Source organism: Sipha flava, unplaced genomic scaffold (assembly GCF_003268045.1).
Source record: "Sipha flava isolate LNK unplaced genomic scaffold, YSA_version1 50165_pilon_pilon, whole genome shotgun sequence".
In the NCBI taxonomy this organism is placed as follows: Eukaryota; Metazoa; Arthropoda; class Insecta; order Hemiptera; family Aphididae; genus Sipha; species Sipha flava.
Window position 1 is genome coordinate 22,661 of NW_020273368.1, and position 23,056 is coordinate 45,716.

At 30.8% G+C, this 23,056-nt stretch overlaps 1 protein-coding gene across 3 annotated transcripts in view; it reads right to left on the reverse strand.

The window, feature by feature from the left end:
• The window catches only part of LOC112690374 (GATA zinc finger domain-containing protein 14-like), a 32,152-nt gene extending 9,102 nt beyond the window's left edge, over nt 1-23,050 (reverse strand). For 2 of the 3 annotated variants that reach the window (XM_025564380.1, XM_025564379.1), the window contains exons 1-12: nt 22,975-23,050; nt 22,691-22,816; nt 22,479-22,574; nt 22,292-22,402; nt 21,983-22,105; nt 20,012-20,116; nt 6,292-6,420; nt 6,108-6,221; nt 4,854-4,904; nt 4,697-4,783; nt 1,089-1,211; nt 894-1,010 (exon numbers count right to left, since the gene is read on the reverse strand). In XM_025564380.1, coding sequence (XP_025420165.1) covers nt 894-1,010; nt 1,089-1,211; nt 4,697-4,783; nt 4,854-4,904; nt 6,108-6,221; nt 6,292-6,420; nt 20,012-20,116; nt 21,983-22,105; nt 22,292-22,402; nt 22,479-22,574; nt 22,691-22,816; nt 22,975-23,020 — 1,228 coding nt within the window. In that variant the 5' untranslated portion in view covers nt 23,021-23,050. Of the gene's footprint in view, nt 1-893; nt 1,011-1,088; nt 1,212-4,696; nt 4,784-4,853; nt 4,905-6,107; nt 6,222-6,291; nt 6,421-20,011; nt 20,118-21,982; nt 22,106-22,291; nt 22,403-22,478; nt 22,575-22,690; nt 22,817-22,974 lie in introns of those variants that run through there. The other variant, XM_025564381.1, reaches the window with a different exon arrangement.
• Between the last annotated feature and the right edge of the window lie 6 nt (nt 23,051-23,056).

Here is a 23,056-nt window from a genome sequence, read left to right on the forward strand (position 1 = left end):
GTCTACATTTCCCAATGTCACTCTTTAAATATTATAAATTTGATTTAAATATTTTCAAATTTTCAATTTTTTTAACGTTGATTATTCAGATTTTAATAAGAAATCTTAAAATGTGGACTGATCGATCTCAAGAAGACATTATAACAAATTCAGAAATATTATCGCATCATTAGATTGGATGGTAGAATTGACAAAAACTACATACTTTTTGTCAATTCAAACATTAAGTTCTGTATCGTTCATGCGCGCGACGCGATTATGATGACTTGTATGTGCGCGTGCAGAAGCTATGCTTATCGCATGTCACGGACTCATTCAACGAGTAAGGGTTAATGCACGCAGTTCAAAAATATTCTAACAATTATAAAATGTACACCCTCAAAAAATATCTAATCATTTAAGTTGTAAGTTATAAATTAAAGAAAATTAACAAGGTAGGTAAATTAAGAGAAAAAATAAATAAATATCTGAAATAAAATAATTTAATTATTGTCATTAATTCATAATAAACTCAAAATACATGTATAGGTATAGAAATGAAAAAAAATATTTATATAATGCCATAAAAATATTTTTAACTAACGTTGATTTTTGGGCATTAATAGTGTAACAATAAACAGTTTTACCTCATAAATGCATTAAAAAACCAAAAAAAAAATCATCCAATATAGATATGTAACTTCAAGTTAATATTTCATATTATATACTTATACTAATATAAGGCTTTTACCTATAAATACATAAGTATTATAACAAATCAACAAAGGTTTAATAATATGCAAAAAAAATATGGTGTATTAATATTATATATAGTTAATTCGACACATATTGGAAATACTACTATTAACTCTCAAAATATAATAAAACTTTTTTAAAGCATTAAATGCACTTACTTGACTCTACACTATCAAAACTATCTTTAGAATTAGCAAACTCTTGTTGAATATTCAACTGTAAATGTTCTTCAGATTTAGTAGTAGTAACCTCTACATCATTTTGATTACTCTTAACTAAATAATAATAATTGATTATAAGTAACAAAATATAAAAATTTTCATTAATACATTTTGAATAACATTTAACATTACCATTTTTAGAATATCTTTTATCATCTTGTTTTTTTATTGGGTATAAGTCTTCTGTTACAAAATTTTCATTTGAGCCTGAAGAATAATTTTTCTTTACATTTGAGGTTTTGTATACCTCGCAACCTAAGAGGTAAAACAATTTAAAAAATAAAATAAATATTAATTGACAGCCAGTAATAAAAGGCTTTCATAATAAATTATTATTGAATGTTCAATGTTTAAATACAGTGAAAGATATAAAATTTATTACCAATCAAATTATTTCTTTTTTTTACAATTGCCTTAAGCAACTAAGACAAGATATAAATAATAAATTAATGAATTAAGCTTTAATAAATACAACAAAATGAGTATAAAATAATGAGCTATACATAGTATATATTATATATACCCACAAAAAAATTAGTGTTTTCTTAGCCCAAAGTACTTTATATTACAGCTTCTTATGATTAAGTAACTGCTATTTAGCAAGTTGATAAGTCTTTTAGTAACTACATTAGTGTCCAACCCTAAATCTATTCATATGTTATTTAGCATGCATCTTGATTTCTTCCTAGATGGTTGATATCTTAAAATTACAATAGATGATGCCATTTCTATAAAACCAGTATATGCTACAACAATGGTTCGAATTTGAACTATTTTGTACAATTTTTGCAACATTAAATTACTCTAATGTTAGATTTTCTGACATAACTCTAAATAATATGCTATGAATCCAAATAGATTTGGGTACTTTTTCTAATATTCCAGAACACAATCCATATGTAGAATAGTTTTATAAATATGTAAGGAAAATAATAGTTTTTTCGGCAATTATTTAAATATGTATGGGTATATGGTATCTCATTAATACCAGTTACCATTAAGGTTGATACGAGTATTAATATAAGAAATAACTTCTCTAGAAGAAGTTATATATGTCATATCCAGTTTTATCAAGTGGTCGATATTGTATCAAATCATCTATTTCTGAAGTTATAACAATCCATTAACTACGTTTTCTATGTGAAGAGTATGTACTTTGGCTTTATTTTGTTATCTGTATATCCAATTTCTATTTTCTTTTAGTATAAAGGATACACAAGCCCACACAAGTTTTTTTAAATGGCTTGTGGTTTTTTCATGGTAAATAATTGGTATGTTCTGTCGTGATAAGTCTTTCAAATATGATTTGAATGTTAAATATTTTACTACTTTGATTTTATTGAGAAAAACCCTATAGATGCGATTACAATCTGTCTTAAAGGCTAGGTGTCTCTTGTTTTGGAATAGTTTATTTTTGCTTAGCTCTTTTTTTATCTTCTTTTTTTTTTTTTTTGAACATTATATATACATTTTCCATTTAATAAACTATTTCTAGATTACTACCTTTAGAAACTTCATGTGATATTATTTTCGCATGTTCAAAAATATTAATAATTAATTTAAGTACCGATAGTTCGATATCAGTTAATGTTTTAACTTAATCGGCTAAAGCATTAAGATTTGGGAAAAGATTATAAAGAAGAAAATAAGAAACGAGACATCAATATTGTAAAATTAGTTTGGTTTTTTTAGCTAGGAAAATCGACCATGGAACCATTATTTTGTGTTAGACAACTAGTAGAGAAATTTAGGGAAAAGAAAAAATTATACATAATGTATATAGATTTAAAAAAAGGTGTATGAAAGAAAGAGTGCCACAAAAAGTTTTAAAGTGCGCTTTAATGAAAAAGAAGGTCCTAAAAAAATAATTTAAATTTGATTCAGGATATAAGACTCAAGAATTTGTGTAAAGAGTTTAAGTAACAGAAAATTTTAAAGTAGGAGTTGGTGTGCATCAGGGGTTGGTTCTAAACCCTTATTTGTTCTCTGTGGCAATGGACGAAGTTGCAAAAGACATACAGGGCGAGTTACCATGGTGAATGATATTTGCTGATGATATAGTATTGATAGGAGAAAATCTGGAAGAAGTTAATAATAGGTTGGAAAAGTGGAGGTCAGCCCTTAAAGAAAAGGAATTAAGAATTGGTTGGAATAAAACAGAGTATATGGAGTATGACTTTGAAGGAAGATACCAAAAATTTGAGGGTATAAGGAGACCAATAACAATAAATGGTTATGTGATAGGTGAAGACAAGAACTTAAAATATTTAGGATCATTTGTACAAAAGGATGGAAATTTTGGTATGGATGTAAAACATAAGATTGAGTGGGATTGAATGAAATGGAGAAAATCGTCAGACATTTTATGGAATAAGAGATTTTAAATGAGGCTGAAAGGTAAATTTTACAAGAGTGTAGTGAGAGACCAACTATGCTAAATGGTTTGTTTCGTAGTTTTGGGATGTTAGTAGGAGAATAGAACAGAGTATGAGTGTAGTGGAAATGAAATGCTTAGATGGATGAGCAGAGTGACAAAAGATAGTATAAGGAACAATTATGTGACAGGGTGTACAAGTATAATGAGACGAGAGATAACATAAGCAATAAGAGTGGTTATGAAAATGAACGTTGATAGGAAAAAAGTAAAGACCAAAAAAGAGATAGTTGGAAACGAACTCAATCGTTTTCTCAAATGATATGAGGGCTGTTAATGTGTGCATAAGGGATGTAGAAAATCGAGACGAGAGGAGGTTTAGGAAACAGGTGGCCGACCCAAATAGTTAGGAGAAAGACGAAGAAGAATTTAAGCCTCAATATTTTTATGTTGATTGATATTTTACTTAAGCGTTCAACTTAATGTTTAACTTAATTGAAAAAGTAGTTTTTTTTTCAAGTACTTAAAAACATTAGAGCTGAAATTATAATAGGGATGCGGTCAGTTCTGTTATTGTTTCAAATTCAACATAATTAGAAGAAATACCTTTAATTTTATAGTAGTCAAGTAGACTAAGGAAATATATTAGTGCAGATTCAATTGACCAGAAAGTTGGCTTTCTGATATAAATAATTTCAGTGTTGACGGTGTCAGTTATTTTAAAAAGCACAATCTATATGAGTGATTTCTCTTGATGCCTAATAGAGAGGAGTAATTGGTATAAAGTATCCAACAACAATGAATCGGTCTTCTAGTTGTTTGGAAAAATGCAAATAATACGAATTTCATCTGCACAAACTTGGAGTAGGTAAGTCTTAATTGTCATTTATTTGAATACTTATATCTTGTATGTGTGGTTCCGAATGTTTTTCAATCTAAAACTGCTTTATTTATCTTGTAATTATAGCCATAATTTGTCATTCTATACTCATGTAGAGTGGTGCAAATAATATATATTTTAATTTCAAGAAGAATTCTTACAGTAATGTGGACTTTTGAACTAAATGCAATCTTATTTTAGTGTAAGGAATCTACAAGTTATTGATTACACTATACTTCTATGCAATAACTTATCCAATCTAAATTTAACACATTTTAATGATTTTGTTATTTTAATGTGGGTACATTTTTTTACACAATATTTATTCAAAACTATGCATTAATTTGGCACCAGGGAAAACAGAATATTTATGCTGATAGTTTAATAAAACATGACAACTAATATAAAGATAAAGGATTTGTTAGTTTTAATAAATTAATACAAAATAAATATTAGGGCAGTAAAACAATTAAAAGAACCACTTACTTGATATCTCATCAACAGGAATATTCTCCAAGTTCTTGTCATTAAAGGGCAGCATAAATTGTTGTTCGGATATAGAAGTACTGACCTCTAGATTAAAAAATGTACATGATTATTATATTGGTAATATAAATAATTTGAATTAATTTTGAAGTATTACCGTCAGTTAAATGTTTATTGTCTTCTTTATTTTTTTCAAGTCTTAAATCACCTGAAATATTTTCAAATATAATTTTTGATGATCTATATTACTATATAGCTATATAATTATAATAGAAAAATATGTTAAATGCATATTTGTGCACTACAAGTTAAAACAGTTAAAACAAATATATTTAAAATAATTTATTCAATTTAGGTGTGATAACAAATTGTTGTAATTGTTATCAATGTTAGTAATAAAATGATGATTTTCTTTAATAAATTAAAATACTCTTAGAATTAGATACAATCGTTTATAAAATTCAATTATAATATAACTTACTATAGTAAAAATCTAATTTTCAATACTATTGTACATATTTATTAATATATCAACAATTTTAATGATATAATGGTAATGAAATACTAATTGACACATGTAAAATTATTCAATTCAAATATATTCTAAAACAAATTAATATTAGAAAAAGAAAATGTAAAAATAAAAAAAGCGAAATTATAACAATAGTAAATTAACATTGCTAAAAATTTGCTATACTACTAAATAATAATCATTAAATAATTTAAGGTTTAAGTTTTAATAATAAAAAATCAATCACCTTACAATTTATTATAAGTAAATAATAATTTTTAAATCATAAATTTAACATTTTAATAATTACTGTATTTTGAAAACCATGTACATATAATGTGCTGGTCATGGAAAGTAGAATAAATTTATCAATCACTGATCAATAAAACCCATTAGTAAGTAACCCAAGAGAAAATCCTGGCAATGGTGAGAAGATAAAGTGAATTTAAACATAAAAACAGCAGAAAAAAACAGTAAGACTTTATATTTCAACGGACTGTGAAGATGAATGAAGAAGTAAAAGGCATTTATGAACATTAAAGTAGAAAACTTGAGTAAAAATAATTGATGAAATAATTCATGGATGATGTTCCACCATATCAAATTTATCATAGAAACTCTTTACTTTGCTAAAAAAATAATAAATACATAATAATTTATATATTTAATGATATATAATAAATAATTATAGTCAATTTAATCAATTTAATTTAATTTAGTAAATTAAACATTAAATTGGAATGAATTGCAAGACACGACCGATATTATTATGATAAACATAACTATGATATACTTAACTGCAATAAATTCAATACAATGAATTGATACACAATCCTCATGCATTCTCAGAATAGATTTTAGCACATTGGAAAACAAAATAATTTATTCAAATTAACTTACTTGATTCATGAATAATACATATGCCCTTCGCATTTATAAAATCATCTTGGTTATTTAACATTAATTGTTCAACTGGTTCAGACGTAGTCACCTCTATATCATAATGATCATTATCTAAATAATAAGTTATATATTAGTAAAATATAATAATATCTTCTACCAATTTAAGTAAAATTTGTTATACCACTGTTTAAACTAGTACTTTCTTTTTCTAAATTATTTTCAAGAAAAGACTCTTTTGTTGTCAAATTTGTATTTGTGATTTCTGTTGGATAACTTTCTGTTTGTTTTATGGTGGCATCTATTTTACAGCCTAAAATTTAGATAAATAATATAATATTCATATAATAAAAATATGTACTCGTCTGTAATTACTTATCTAATCTACTAACAACTTAGTATAAAGAATTTAAAATACACAATATGACCGTGGCTGGCGTTGCAACATCTGGTAATAATATTATAACGTAACAATATTATAAAATTAATTGACTTAACTAATAATTCACCAAAATATATTGTTCATTAATATAATGATGGAAAAATAATGATACACAATTTTTCATCAACAAATATTCAAGTTACCATCTGATCAGTAGTTTAGCGTGTCTGTATCTAATAAGTGTAATTTATTATATATTTTGTTTACCAGCGTAGTATAAGTGGTGAACCCATCACGCAATAGACCATCTAGGTTAGATTAGAAACAGATTATGTGCTGGGTTAACAACCCGGCTATTTAAAAGAAATTTTTATCAACATTCAAATACCAAGCTGTTGCGGTCGTTATCGCAACGACCACGCGTTAGAGATCGACGTCCACCAACGTGACCGAACCGGTCTGGCCGCCACCGGTGGTGCGAGCCGTCGACCCAGCCAACAGCGGACGACAAGCTTCAACTTTCACACGACCGTTGATTTGTCAACAACGGCTTGACAGTCCGTGACTTTATTACTGTTTATTATTTAAAACTAATTGTTGAATAAAAGACTTGTCTTACTTAATCACGTGTGTACTACCTCAAAAGTCCTTACACCTACAAAGCCATAAATTAGATTTTACAGAAAAAATAAAGAAATCTAAAATTTTTAAGTGGTAAATGGACTGTAAGGAGCTTGTACAAATCAGGAGCAATATTAGCTTTAGTAAAGAAGAAAAATACAAGATGAAGTGTAAGCCCAGTAAGAAATTAGATGGGAAGATGCTGGAAAATTGAATAGTAACCATTAAATAGAAATTCAAAATAGTTTAGAATCTTTACAGATTTCACAGCTTAAAACCCGTTTTTTCCATATAAAAGTCAGTCCATATAGTTAGAGAAGATATAAACCAAAGAATTTCAACCATGACAGTAAAAACTGAACACTTTTATGTACTTTTAATCAATACACATGCACCTAGAGAAGAGAAAAAGATGAAAACGAAAAAGTTTGTTCCAATGCAACTTTAGCGCTATTGGCTTCTTTAAATAGTAGTGTGAAAATAATGACAGGCGATTTCAATGGTAAGTTAGGTCGTCGAAAGAAATCCTATAGAAATCATAATTATACGCAAAATACAAAAACAGTTATTTGATTCTAATTGATTTTGCAGTAGGAAAATGTTGATAGTAAAATTGCTAAGTAGTACGTGTTTGGACTTCATAGCAACCACGTATGTAATATTTTCGCATTCCGTTTAATTAGGTCCCAAAAGTAGTATACTTTAATCACAGCGCATAGAATTTGTTAATGTATATTACTTAGAACATAGTCCAAGCTCATTTCATAGCGGGATCACATATTGTCATAATGGACAATAATAAGTCTAATAAATAAGAAAAAAACCTATTCTTAAGATGGTCAACATCGAACACTAAGCCTCAAATCAATTTTTAATTAATAAACGTCAAACGCATCAAGCTCTCTCAATTACCCAAACTTACTTAAATCTCATCAAAAAGTTTGGTATAGTTATTTATATCAGCTAATGCTACTTTTTTAAATTAATTAATGGGTTAAACACACAAAAAAAAAACGTTCCCTAAAACTACGAAAAATTACTCATTCCATAAAAAAGATCGAGTAATGATATTTAACACAGTTCATAAGATTTTCCAAATAGAACACTTAAAGTATTAAGCACATTAACTAGCCCTTCAAATATTAAATTCACTTCAGGAATACCAAATATCTTTTTCTTGTGAATTAAAAACGACGGCTACCAACGATATATTAAGAGGTTATAGAAGATATAACATCCCTTGCTAATTCAAGGAGTGAAGCACATTAATGAGTGAGTATGAAGAAAGTGGATGTGATTTCACCACGGACAGACTCATGAGACTATTTGACGAGGAAAGAAGGTTTAGATGGCAATCAGCTATGGACAAACTGAATTTCACCCACGCATACTGTCAGACAGGAATTTCAGTCAGCATTAATGGGTGTATAAACCCTCTTCGAAATGATCTCCCCAAGACTTGTCCCAATCTTCCGTTCTCTTCAATGTTTACACAGCGGATGTCTCGAAAAAAAAACCTCAAGAAAATTTTTTTATGCCGATGATGTGGAACTAAGTGGCAAAGAGAAAATCGTTTAAAGAATTAGAGAAAATGTTCAGTAAGGACCTAGTTAATTTAAAACAGTACATTAACAAATAGCATATAAAACTAAACACGAGTAAAACTGTGACTACAAATTTTTACCTAAACAATATGGAGGCAAGAAGATTGTTCCAATTTACCAAAAACAAAGTTATTATAACAAATGACGAGTGCCTACTCTATATAAGAGTTAAACTAGACAGAATACTTATTTATAGACAACATACTGTTGCTATGAAGAATAAACTAAAGTCCAGAAACAGCATCATCGCTAGACTTGCTGGGACGAGTTGTGAATGCAACACAAATGTCTTAAAAACATCAACGTTAGCCCTATTGTATAGTGTAGGAGAGTACTGCGCTCCAGTTTGGACGAGAAGCGCCCTCTGCAACAAGATTAACATAAAATTAAACCAATTCATGCGAATTATAACTGGGACGGTTAAAAGTACACAAACGCAATGGTTCCAGTTCTCTCCAAAATATTATCACCTAATCTACGTAAAGGCGGCGTCCTTTATCCTTGAACAAATTAAAACAAAACGGACCTTCCAGATCACAGCGATGTTTTTATTCACCTAGATAAAAGACTTCAGTCAACGAGACCATAGGACAAGAATCCCCACAGAAGCTATGGAAGAAAGAGTCCGGCGTGAAAAACAACTACCCGCTTGACGACCCAAACACTAAAAACCACCTGGTTTTGGGCTGCTTCAATCAATTTTGACAACATTAAACAGAATTCACTCTAACCATTCACAAGAAAGGTGATAAAACTGAATGTAGAAATTACAGAGTAATAACGCTTCTAAACTCAGCATATAAAGTATTCTCCAAAGTTCTACTGAACCATATAAGTCCCCATATAGAAGAAAACCTAGATGAATATCAATGTGGTCTTATGAAGGGGAGGTTAACTATTGAACAAATTGCAATTATAGGTCAGATCATAGAAAAGAAATATGAATTTCGACAAAACCTCTGACAGATATTTATAGACTTGAAAAAGCCTACGATAGCGTTCACCAAGGCCCTGTACAGTGTAATGACTGAATTTGGAATACTCAGGATGTGTATGGAAGGAACACAGTATCAAATCAGGGTAGATCAGACAACCTCCGAAACATTTACAATGGAAACAGGGTTATAACAAGAGATTAGTCTCCACTATTGTTTAATCTAGCTCTAAAGAATGCGGTCAGAGATGCAAAAAGAGAAGTTGGGTGTAGAAATAAATCAGCAAAAAATTCAAATCTTAGGTTTTGCTGATGATCTTAACATTATAAGCAATACCAGAGATGACACAAAGAAAGCAGCGAGTTTTAGAAAAATCAGCAAATAAAATAGGTCTAAAAATAAACATCGAAAAGACAAATATCAGAGAGTTATTAGACACGGATACAGATTTAACGGACCCTAATTCGGAGGACTGGATATATGAAAAAGTTAATGAGTTTAAATACCTTGGCGTATGTATAAATACAAAGAATGACTGGTCACAAGAGATTGGATTAATGATAATATAAGCAGGGAAGGCCTCCTTTGCATTATCCAAATTTTTCAAAACTAAAATGCTGTCAAAAAAAACTTAAGTTAGACTCTACACAGTGATAGTGAGAGCTATATTAACATATGGATGAGAAGAATGGACAACTACAAGCGTAACAGAACGAAGGCTTACTACCCTTGAAAACAAGATATGGCGTGTGATATATGGACCAAAATTAGACACGAACACTGGTATGTGGAGGAGAAAGGTAAACAAAGAACTAATTGAAAAAACAGAAACGACTCCAATAAAATATTACATAAGATGCCAGATAATCCAGTGGTTTGAGCACATTATGCATGGAAGTGACAATAAGATAATCAAAACAGTAATATCCCTTGGATACCAACGGGTAAAAAAATACGAGGACGTCTGAGAAAAGATGGATGGATGTGGTCGAGGAAAGAATCTAAAAAGGATAGGAATAGATGATTGGAGAAATATAATCCATGATGAAGTGAAGAGAAGTGGCGTGAAGTTGTGATGGCGGCAAAAACTCTTATAGAGTAGATAAAGTCAGACGAAGAAGAAGAATAATTGTAATACTTTATATTTCTCGTCAAAACCATAAGTAAAAAAAAAAAGAAACGTTTTGTAGCATTTTCTTTAAAAAAATATATATTAAAAATAATAATACGAAATTTAAGAATTACGAATTATTAAGAATTAAAAATAAGTTTTGATCTTTTTATACTTAAAGCAGGTTTTGTACTAAAATATCATCAGCTCTGACACCTATAATCAATATTAACTCAACATTTAAAAAAAATATTCTAATAAAATATTTTGACTTTATAACATTTTAAAATTCACTTACATGATCTATCCTTAGTGTATATAAGATCTTCAGCACCAACAAACATACATTTTTCGACCATAGAAGTAGAAATTTCATCATCAGAACGATTGATCAATACAAGATATAAATAATTATTAGTAGGTATATTTTCAACTCGTATTATTTTTTATAAATCAATACACATACTATCAGTACTGTACTAGCGTTTATCGATAACGCACGTCACAACGCACGTGCTATTCGATAATCGTAAGTTACCTATCTAATCAGTTTTATTTAAACTTTTCGTTTCATTTTTTTTTTTTTTTTTTTTACGTGTATTATAAATTTCATTATGTAGAATACTAAAAAAGAAACTCCGATGAAGAAAGGCACTAGTAAACCAAACTGCGGTGAATTATCACTGAACAATTTAACAAATACGATTATGCTAACTCTGCTGTCACCACGAATAAAAAAATTTCATCGTTAGTCTCCAAGTTCCAAAATTACGATGCAAATATAGCCTCTCTCAAAAACCCTATTGAAAACTTGTCCACTTCTCTCACTAATTTAAAAACTAAAACACTTGATTACGCAATGAAATTAACATTTTAAGTGAGAAAGTGTTATCTTTTGAATCATCTCCGCATTTGCCCCAGTCTACCAACCAGATGGATATACTTTATGAGACTCAATTAAGACTTTAAAAAGCTAAAATGTGATATTGTTTAATATCATCAAACCCACTACTAACGAACCTCAAATTGCTCTCGAAACTGCTAATAAATTAGTCTCAGCTCTAGACCTTCAAATTTCAAAACTTACTGCGAGATGGATCGGAAAAAAATCGTTAAAAAGTCTTCACTACTAATCAAACTTAATGATAGTGTTTTAAAAATTCTTAAACTTAAGTCTAAACTTCGGTCCTTGGAGAAATTGCATCAAATATGGGTTAGTCCAGATTTGACAGCGTTCCAGCAGAATCAAATGAAGAAGTTAAGAGAAGAGCTGACCCGTCGTCGACAACAAGGCGATTTCAATTTAGTTATAAAATACATCAAGGGCACCCTTCAATCCGTTCAAAAAACTAATTCTGCCTGCGAATAATTATAATTTTCTTAATAGATCTACTAGCAATACCATATCTTCTAATGTAAATAATGTTAAAAGTAAATATATTTATGTTTATAAAAAATATTTATGTGGTTATAACCAAAATGTTAGAGAATTATGAACAAAATGTACGTGCTCATCGTTGCAATATAGCTATTATAAATTATGATTATTTCATTCTGACCGAAACAACGTGGTTAAATGATTCCATTTTCAACAGCAAACTTAGCTTCGATAATTATGTAATTTATCGTCTCGACAGAAACATTAATATCATTCATTGCCAAATAAGTGGTGGAATAGCTATATGTATAAAGGATATCTATGTTCATATTCACGTCCGATAATGTTGAACATCTGTTTTTATATATTAAATGTAATAATAATGACGACTTTGTTTTCGGCATTTGTTATATTCCTCCATCCAGCGTAAAAATTTATACTAACCATGTTGAAGAATAAAAGGCTATCTTATCATCATACTCATACTTAAAATTTATTATTGTCGGTGACTATAATTTACGAAACGTATTTTTGCGTAACGATAATAGTGGCCTGCTTTTTACTGGTGTACGTTCACCCAAGCTGACACTCTGCTTAATGACTTTTAATTTCTTGGTGGCGGGGAGGAAGGTGGTAGCTTGCTCGTAGCCCTCCCTGCATACGTTAATTCGCTAAAATCCACGAGATCAAGTAAATAATTAACGTATCAATACCAGCACCAGGCGCTGGTGCCCAGCATTTGAAATCATCATCAGCAAACGGCAGTAATGCCAACTGTAAACGGTCCTTTTAAGGACCACTTGACGCTTAATGTTGGTGAAGATCTTAGGATCTGTCACTTCAACATTGAAGGAATTTCTAAAGCGAAGTGTGAAGTTCTAACTAAAATAAATCATGAACAAGGAAAGAATAGATGTAATTGCCTTGCAAGAAATACACACGAAAGATGACAATGACCTTCAAAATAGAGGCTACATCGCAGGATATATAATAATTGGAGCGATACACCACAAGCAGTATGGCATAGCTACGTCGTATGTTAAAGAAAACATCGATGATACGATGGTAGTTCACAAAGCTAACTCAGGAAACACCCAAGTACTATCCACGAAAATAGGTAGTATTACTGTAACGAATGTGTATAAACCTCCAAACAACAAATGGGAGAGTAATCTAATGAAAACCTTTGAACACCCAGCTATTTATGTGGGTGACTTTAACAGCCATAATATGGCGTGGGGCTATGAGGAAAATGATGAAAACGGAGATATATTATATGAATGGCTAGACACAATGAATATGGAACTTGTCTTCAGCATAAAGGACAAGGGAACTTTTCGATCAGCAAGGTGGCTGAAGGAGTACACGCCAGATCTAAGCATAATATCGAAACCTCCAAATGATAGTAAACAACTGGCATCGCGCCGTATTCTCTGTGATTTTCCTCACAGCCAGCATCGACCAGTGGTCTTAGAATATGGCCTAAAAATACCAATAATTAGATCAATCCCAAAACCAAGATGGAATTTCAGGAAAGCCAACTGGACTGAATTTGCCAAGGAACTAGATCACCTAATACAATGGATCCCAGCAAAGGCAGAGTGTTATGATCGATTCGTGGGAGCGATAAAAATGATAGCGAAAAAGTACATTCCTAGGGGCTTCAGGAAGCAGTTCATCCCAGGCTGGGACGAAACGTGTAATGAACTGTATGCGGAGTTTCAAAGGTCAAAAGATAATAACATAGCGGATGAATTAATTAACAACTTAAACTCAATAAGAAAACAAAGATGGCATGAAAAGACAGAAAATCTAGACTTTACCCACTCCAGCCATAAAGCATGGAGCCTAATGAAAAAAATTAGGCACCTCAAATAATACCACGAAAGGTCAGCATACCTTAAGACCAAATAGTATAGCAACCAGATTAAAAAGCGTTGGAAAACTTCTAGTAGACAAAGAGCATAAACGATTAATAAAAACAGAATTAAGAAATCACAGGAAAATGCTAATGCCGCATCCAACACTGGACACTGCTTTTACACAAAATGATGTATGCAACGCAATAAAGAAAACCAAAATAAACAAAGCTGCGGGCTTCGATGGGATATATTCTGAGTTTTTTTAAATTCACAGAACCGAGAACTCATACCTGGCTAACTATGTTTTATAATGATATTATAGATACTGAAAAACTACCAAAACAATTTAAAAGAGCGAAAGTGATTGCGTTACTAAAACCCGGGAAAGATGGTCACGAAGCCGCAGATTACCGACCTATATCATTACTGAGCGTTACGTATAAGATCTTAGAAAGAATGATTTTAGAACGTATACAACCATATATCGAAGACGTGATACCAATAGAACAGGCTGGATTTAGGGAATACCGAGGATGTGAGGAGCAAGTGCTAGCGCTCACAACTCTAATAGAATCTGGATTCCAAAGGAAATTTAAAACTAGTGTAGCGTTCATCGATTTGTCAGCGGCGTATGACACAGTATGGAGAGACGGTCTTTTGAATAAGTTCGCCAAGGTCATCCCATGCAAGAAATTATTCACACTCCTAGATAGAATGCTCACGAACCGCCGCTTCAAAGTATTTTTGGGTAATAAGGAAAGCAATTGGCGCACAGTACTTAATGGTCTTCCCCAGGGTTCGGTACTTGCCCCGACTCTATTTAATTTATATATACATGACCTACCTGTTACGAAAGGGCTTAAGTTCCAATACGCGGACGATATTGCTATTGCTTATCAAAGCACTGATTTAGAGGATGGCGGGAAAGCACTTACTGAAGACCTCAGTACTATGAACAAATACTTCTCTAAATGACGTTTAAAACCAAACCCTACCAAGACAGAAGTATGTGCTTTTCATCTAAACAACAAAAAGACTAGAGAAGAGTTGAAAGTGACATTCCAAGGAGTACAATTAAAGCACAACTTCACGCCGAAATACCTGGGAATAACATTGGATCGTACGCTCACATTTAAAGAACATCTTGTCAAAACTGGAAAGAAAGTACGATCCAGAGTCAATTTAATTCAAAAACTCGCCGGTACAGGATGAGGTGCTAGCGCTAAAACATTACAGACAGCAGCACTGGCGCTAACATACAGTGCAGCTGAATACGGTGCCCAAGTGTGGTGTAATAGTGCACACGTGAAAAAAGTTGACACACAATTGCATAGCGTAATGAGAGTGATCAGCGGCACGGTGAAGTCCACTCAGTTACAATGGCTACCAGTTTTAACCAATATAGCTCCACCAGACCTACGAAGAAAGCAGAAACTTATTAATACTATCAAGAAACCCGAAGATAGGAGGAACTCACTGCTAGCCGAAAGATTAGAAGATATACCAGCACTTAGACTAAAGTCAAGGAAACCGCCTTGGAAGACAGCTAAAGACCTAATAAGATCAGGATTTGAAACCAAAAAGTGCTGGTGCGATGAATGGACTAACTCTACTTTACCAATCAAAAACAAAAATCTGGTGATTGACCCCAATCAAGGAGTTATGGGTATGGAACTGCCTAGACATGAATGGTCTGTACTAAATCGTCTTCGAACAGGCCATGGCCGTTGCGCTGATATGATGTTTAAATAACGACTCCAAGACAGCCCAGCATGCGATTGCGGCAACGATAGACAAACCATAAATCACATAATAAAGGAATGCCAGATAAGGAAATTCAACCAGGGCATCGAAGGAATCCACGCGATAACACCGGAAGCAGTAAAGTGGATAAGGGAACTGGACGTACACCTGTAACCTGTAAACTGTAACGCATTGTTATGTCATATTATATTATATATTTATAAAACCTTAACCTTTCTAATCTAAATTTAATTAAATTATTCTTTATGTTTATATTTTATTTTATTATTTTATTGTTTAATTTTGCTGTAAATGATTTGTTAAGCCATACGAATAAAAAAAAAAAAAAAATTCTTAGTTTTATCAACACAATATTTAATCCTGGTTGTCTTCATATCTATCCGATCGCACTCAAATAGTTAAAATATTCAATACGAAGTCAAACCCACTACAAGTTTCATCTGTAGTTATTCAAGGAGGCCACTTATCCCCTTTCTTATTTTTAATATTTATCAGGGAGCGTGGTAAAAACCTCCAACTGGTACCCCTGGTAATAGAGTTTATAAATTTGTATACTTTATTATTATCCAAGGATACAAATAAAATTAATGATAAATCAAATTCTGGCCAATCTTACCACTCACAGTCAGCCAAAATGGCCTTTATCAAGGCTATGCTTGACGCTGGTGTCCCTTAACATCGAAGGACTCACACCGGAGAAAGAACAGTTCATTTCGGAAATCGTGAGGGAACATAGATGCGAAGTGCTGTATCTACAGAAGACACATAGAGGAATAGAATATAGAAAACCTAACAAAAAGGCATGATTCTCATCATCGAACGGCCGCACAAAAAATATGGAAGTACCCTTTTTGTGAAAGACAACACCCAAGTAAAATCTGCCTTCATGAGTTTTCAATGACATAGTAGAGATTCTCACCGCTGACATGGGAAAAAATCACGAAAACGTCAATGTATAAACCCCAGGAACATATTTCATTTTCACATTCATGCACTTTCTGAGATAATAGGACAAAGATTATAACTGGCGATTTTAAAAGTCATAGTGTAAACTGGAGGTATAATAAGATCAATGACAATGGAGATAAGGTGGAGAAATGGGCCGAAGCAAATGGTCTCTCTTTTATCTTTGATGCCAAGTTACTACAACAGTGGCCGTTGGAAACGAGGGTATAATCCAGGTAATATTTTCTCAAGCGAGAACATTGATACCCCCTATGTAAGAAATAAGTTCTGACCCCCCATACCTAAAACTCATCATCGACTTATTTCCTGCGAAATTAGTGCTATTATAAACCCAATAATTGTACCTTTCCAACGTCGCTTTAAATTCAAGAAGGACAACTGGAAGGAGTTTTCAATGGCACTTGACAAGGCAATAAAACAAATTCAGCTCACTCCTCAACAGTACAAGTTTTTCATTGTTAAGAAAATATCGAGGACGTACATCTCTAGAGGCTTCCGTACAAAATACATTCTAGGAATAAAGAACATTACAAACAAGTTGCTCAAGTATAGAGAGAGCTTCAAAAATCAACCTTTCGAGCCAGAGACTGACGCCCTGGGGGAAGAGTTAATGGAAGACATATCAAACGAAAGGAAGAAAGTATGGCAGAAAACACTGGAAGAAATTGACATTAAACAAAAAACAGCAGTAAAGCATGGAGACTCATTCGGAAACTAAACTGTGAAAAACGAACGGAACACCAATACACAAACATCTAGTCATCACTAGCCCATCAAATCCTCATAAGCGGGAAAGCTAAGAGGTAAACAGAATCACAAAATAACCAGGGTCACACAGCAACTAGAAAATAACTGCATGGAAGAACCTTTAAATCAAGATAAGTTAATCAATGCAATTAAAAAGATAAAATCAGGAAAAGCAGCCGGACCCAACGATATACGTACCGAAACGCTGAAGAATTTTGGACCCGCAACCCTTAAATGGCTACTCCGGTTCTACATAGAATATACGAAACAGATGCGGATACCAAATACTTGGCAAAAATCCCAAATAATAGCCATATTGAAACCGGGGAAACCACCCAACGAAGCAAAAAAACTACAGACCATTTGCATTTTTGTCCCACATCTATAAGGTTTACAAACGACTTATACTGAACAGAATAACGGAGGAAATAAAACTGATAAAGGAACAGGCTGGTTTTAGACAAGGTAAATGCTGCAAAGGACAAGTCCTATATCTCACACAGCACATCGAGGACGGGTTTAAAGATAACAAAATAACGGAAGCCGTTTTCCTGGATCTGAGCTCCGCTTACGATACGGTTAACCACAAGCGAATAAAGTACATAATCTATAACGTTACAGACTCGCATGCATGGTAGACGTGCTTTTAAGCAACTGACGCTTCTATGTGAGCCTCATGGGAAAACGCAGAAGATGACGAAAGCAACGCAATGACCTGCCGCAAGGAAGTGCGCTAGCCCCGACTCTGTTCAATATCTATGCCAACGATCAGCCAATAAGCCTTAACACCACACTTCCTATACGCAGATAACGTAGCTATAACCGCACAATATACAAGCTTTAAAAAACTCGAAGAATACATCACAAAATCTTTGGAAGATTTGTCCATATATTACGCAGTAAATCAACTTAAACCCAATCCTAACAAGACGCAATCGTGCGCTTTTTATCTAAAAAACCGACAGGCAAAACATTAATTTCAAATTAGATGGAAGTTATCATAAACCACGCTCCGCATCCCAAATACCTCGGAATGACCATAGATAGATCGTTCACTTACAGGGAAAGCAAAAGTAAATACAAGGAATAACTTACTTAAGAAACTAATCCACACAAATTGGAGGGCAGATTCCACAACCCTCAGAACAACGGCCCTAGCACTTTACTGCTCAGCTGCAGAATACGCCTGCCCTGTCTGGATGTCATCAACTCGTGCTAAGAAAGTATATGAGACAGTAAATGAAAACTGTAGAATATATTACTGGCTGTCTAAAAGCGACTAACATCAACAAATTATATACTCTTGGTGGTATAGCTCCACCAGGGTTCAGACGACAAGTAACAGTTGGAGAGAAAGAAATGCAACGCCGAAAGAAAACATCCTTTGTACGGCTACATACCACGAAATAACAGACTTAAGTCAAGTCACAGTTTCCTACACAGCACTACAGGGACCCTGCAACGAAGGCTGATGAACGCATATTAAAATGGAAAGATAGATATAAAACGGACGACCCTATATGGATTAGAATCTCAGAAAGCCTCTCACTGGTTAGAGGCCTGAAGTATGGACTCTGGAAAACTTTAAACCGCTTAAGAGTAGAAGTAGGGAGAACAAAAAAGAACCTTAGTTGCGGTTTGTCAATGAGGTTTGACTAATACAAATTGTGAAAGAGACGACCTTTACAAAGAACCAACTTATGAAGTAATAAAACTGATCCAATATTGGCTCAAAAAAAGGAATTTAATACAGCTGACTGACACGAAGAATATTTATTTATTAAATATTTATTTATTAATGATATTTATACAGTATTTAAACATAGTCAATTCTTGTTATTCGCAGACGATATAAAAATATATTTTACAGTTAACCACATAAATGATTGTTTAAAACTGCAACAAAAAACCTTGATGATTTGATTGCTATCGTCGAGAAACAATGTAAAATACACAATAACTAATTGACGTAACTACGATTGGTAATTTTTATATAAGCTATTAAATGGATTGATTAATTACCCAGAGGTCTTAAATCTTATTGGAATTAGGGACCCTCCAGTAAACACTAGAAATAAAGCCTTATTTCATATTGCACCAGAGGAACGTAATTTTGCTCATAGTCCCGTCAATATAATTTTACATTACACTAATGAACACTTATCTAACTTAAATTTTTTTTTATGACAACAGTTGTAAGTTAAAAAAAAATTATTAGATACCTATTAGCTTTTATTTTGTATATTATTTCTATGTATTATGTATCTATTGTACTCTTTGCCCTCGAGGACGTTATCTATAAATAAATATAAATATATTATAGGTTTAAGCATATACCATAAGCTTTGAATCTTAATACATTAGTGCCCTAAGACATAAAAAGTAAACTATAAAAAATAGATGAATATTTGGGTAAATTAAATTCTAAGAATTTAAGAATCTCAAAAACTATTATATTAAAAATTGTAAAAATATAATTACTTTTTTAACTTATTACATCAAAGTTTAATTAACTATAATGTTTTTTCACTTACTTGAATCATCAATAAGAAAACCATCTTTTGGATTAACAGGTTCGTGATCATTCAGTTTCATTTGTAATACAGAAGTAGTAACCTCTTCATGAGAATGCTTTTTTTTCTATTAAATTTAAAGAACATTTTAACGATTTTATAAAAATTGATGGTATTATAAATATACAGGATCTAATAAAGACATAAGATAAATTTCAAAACAAATGTTATATTGAAGTCAGAATTTTCAATCAATTGGTAATCCTGCATAAATATATGTAAATATATGTTACGGCTAGTGTTAGAAGTATGGCTAATTTTCAGTTTAGCCACTGTGTTTGGCTAATATTTAAATTTCGGCCTTAATCCACCATTATTTAACATTATCCAGATGCATATGGCTAATGACTAAATAACATTATCCATACAAATAATTAAACTGTTTAAGTTATACAAAATTTCTTTCATTTCTTCTCTTATTCAATAATATTATATTATCAATCTTATTTAATAATATCATAGATTATGGAATAATTTTAATAATAATAGAGCAGAATTATTATTAAGAATTATTTAGTCAATGATAATATGTACTTATTTTTATTATATAGATTTACAGCCACTTTTCATGACAATGGTAATGTAACTCATGGATGGTATGACTATTTTTACTCAAGTCTAAAGACTGTTGAATACTTTTCCCGAGAACGGTTGGACCCTTATCAATAGATAATTCTTCAAAATTTTTATTTTTATATTTTTTTAAATTCCATGAACTTATATCAAATGAGATATTTTACAAAAGTATTTTTCTGGTCTTGAAAAAACAAAATTAACTTAATTAGAATAAACGAAAAAATAATACATTAATTTCAAATTAATTTGTAAGGAAATAAGGTAAGTGAATTTATTAATAATGAAATAATTTGAGTTAATAAGTTAATTTAACTTAAGTTTTACTTAACTATTCACTTATTAACTCCCAGGCTTGAAGATATACATACAAAGTACTACAATCTGGTATCTTAACTAATTACAAACTTGAGTCGGTAATTACGGTAGATTATTACGGATTGTCTTTATCGAGCACACAATATTATATGCAACCGCATGCATATCAATTTTGCAATCAATATTAATTTTAAAATAATATAAAAATGCACATAACTATGTACGATATTTATATTATTGAAAATATTATACTTTCTACGTACACAGCTCACCTCTATACAACTACCCAACATATATTATATTATTAAATATTCATTAAGAATTAAAATTTCAAAATGTTGTATTATTATTGTAAATAGTTTTAAATTTTTAGTTTACCTATGGCTAATGTTAACAGTCATTAGCCGATAACAGTTGGATAATGTTGGTTTTATTGGCTAGTGTTAAGATTATCCATTTGTTTTTGTTAGCTGAAGTCCGAAATTTTGACATTAGCCAAAAGCATTGTCTAAACTTAAAATTAGCTGGCTAATCTTAATGTTAGCAAACCTTCGAACACTGGCCATAACATATATTTATATATAGAGTATACAATTTATCTAAATAGTCTCAATAACTCAAGATATAATAATTTTAAAATAAGAAGCAAAATATAATTTATAATTAACTAAAAGCACACATTATTTGTCAAGTGCAAATTAAAAAAAAAAAAAAAAAATAATATGTTTATACAAATAATTTATACTTTTTAAATAAATCCTAATTTAAAATATAAGGTAACATAATACAGTATAAAGTTTATATGATGGTCTAGTCCTAGTTGTACATGTAAATGTAATGATATGTTTAATGAAAATTTATTGTTATGACATAATTATAAAAAAAATTAAAAAAAAAAAAAAAAAAAAAAAAACTATTAGAACACAAACCAAAATTGGGCTATTCTTAATTTTTATTCAGGAGCTAACTTTCATTTTCCAGTAAAAAGTTATATGTAACTACCACACTAAACTACCAATATTATAATAATTATTATATTACCGTCTATAGAATGTTTTTCACTGTTTGAATTTATCTCAGAACATGATTCTTCAACTATACTTAAAAGTGAAGTGTACAGAGTATTATATTTTTTAATTTTAAAGATTTTTTGCACTTCACAACCTAAAATATATATATTAAATTTAAAATTATTTTTAACGGGTAATCAAACTTTTAATAATTTATTCATTTATTTATTAAATAAAAGTATAAATCATAAATAAATTATATTTTTGAGGTTTTTTTTTCTTTTTACTTTAAAATATAGTTTGACAAATAAAAATGGTGATAAATATAACATTTTCTTACTTGAATTAGTACTAATAAAACCATCTATTTTTATATTATCTGGCTGGTTATTGAATTTTGAATGTTCTTCTGTTTTTAAAGTTATTGCCACTTTTTCAAAATGATTGCTCTCTACAAAACACAAATATTTTCACTGTAAATATTTTAAATTCATAATACTTATATCGTAAATTTGCAACAAGCTTACTTGATATATTATCAACCAAGTTATTAGAATGTTGTAGATTATCCAAAAATTGTAAGTTATCTTCTTTGTTGGAAGTTGTTGCTTCTTCATACTCCACTAAAAACAAATAATATTTAATAACAAATAAATTATAAATACTTATTTTATATGTTTGTCGGTTCAAATACAATTTTAAATTGACATTTAAATTGTTTTTTAAATGTAGAACATACCATTTGAAATATTTGTTTCATTGCTTGATTTCATCTCAGAATACATGATTTCAGAGGTAGTTTTCACATTAAGTATGTTTTCATTTTGATTTATTTCATTCAATGTAAGACAATTTTCTTTATTCACTAAAAAACATAAGCAACAAATTAAAAAATAAGAATATTTAAATAATAATAATAAAAATATTTGATTCGTACTTGCTGGTTCATTTTTCTTTAATAGTACTATTTATATTACAATTAAAAATAATGAATAAAAGGCAATTAAAGGTCTTTTAACATACCATTTAAAATATTTGTTTCATTGCTTGATTTCATATCAGTATTCATGATTTCAGATGTAGTTTCCACATTAAGTATATTTTC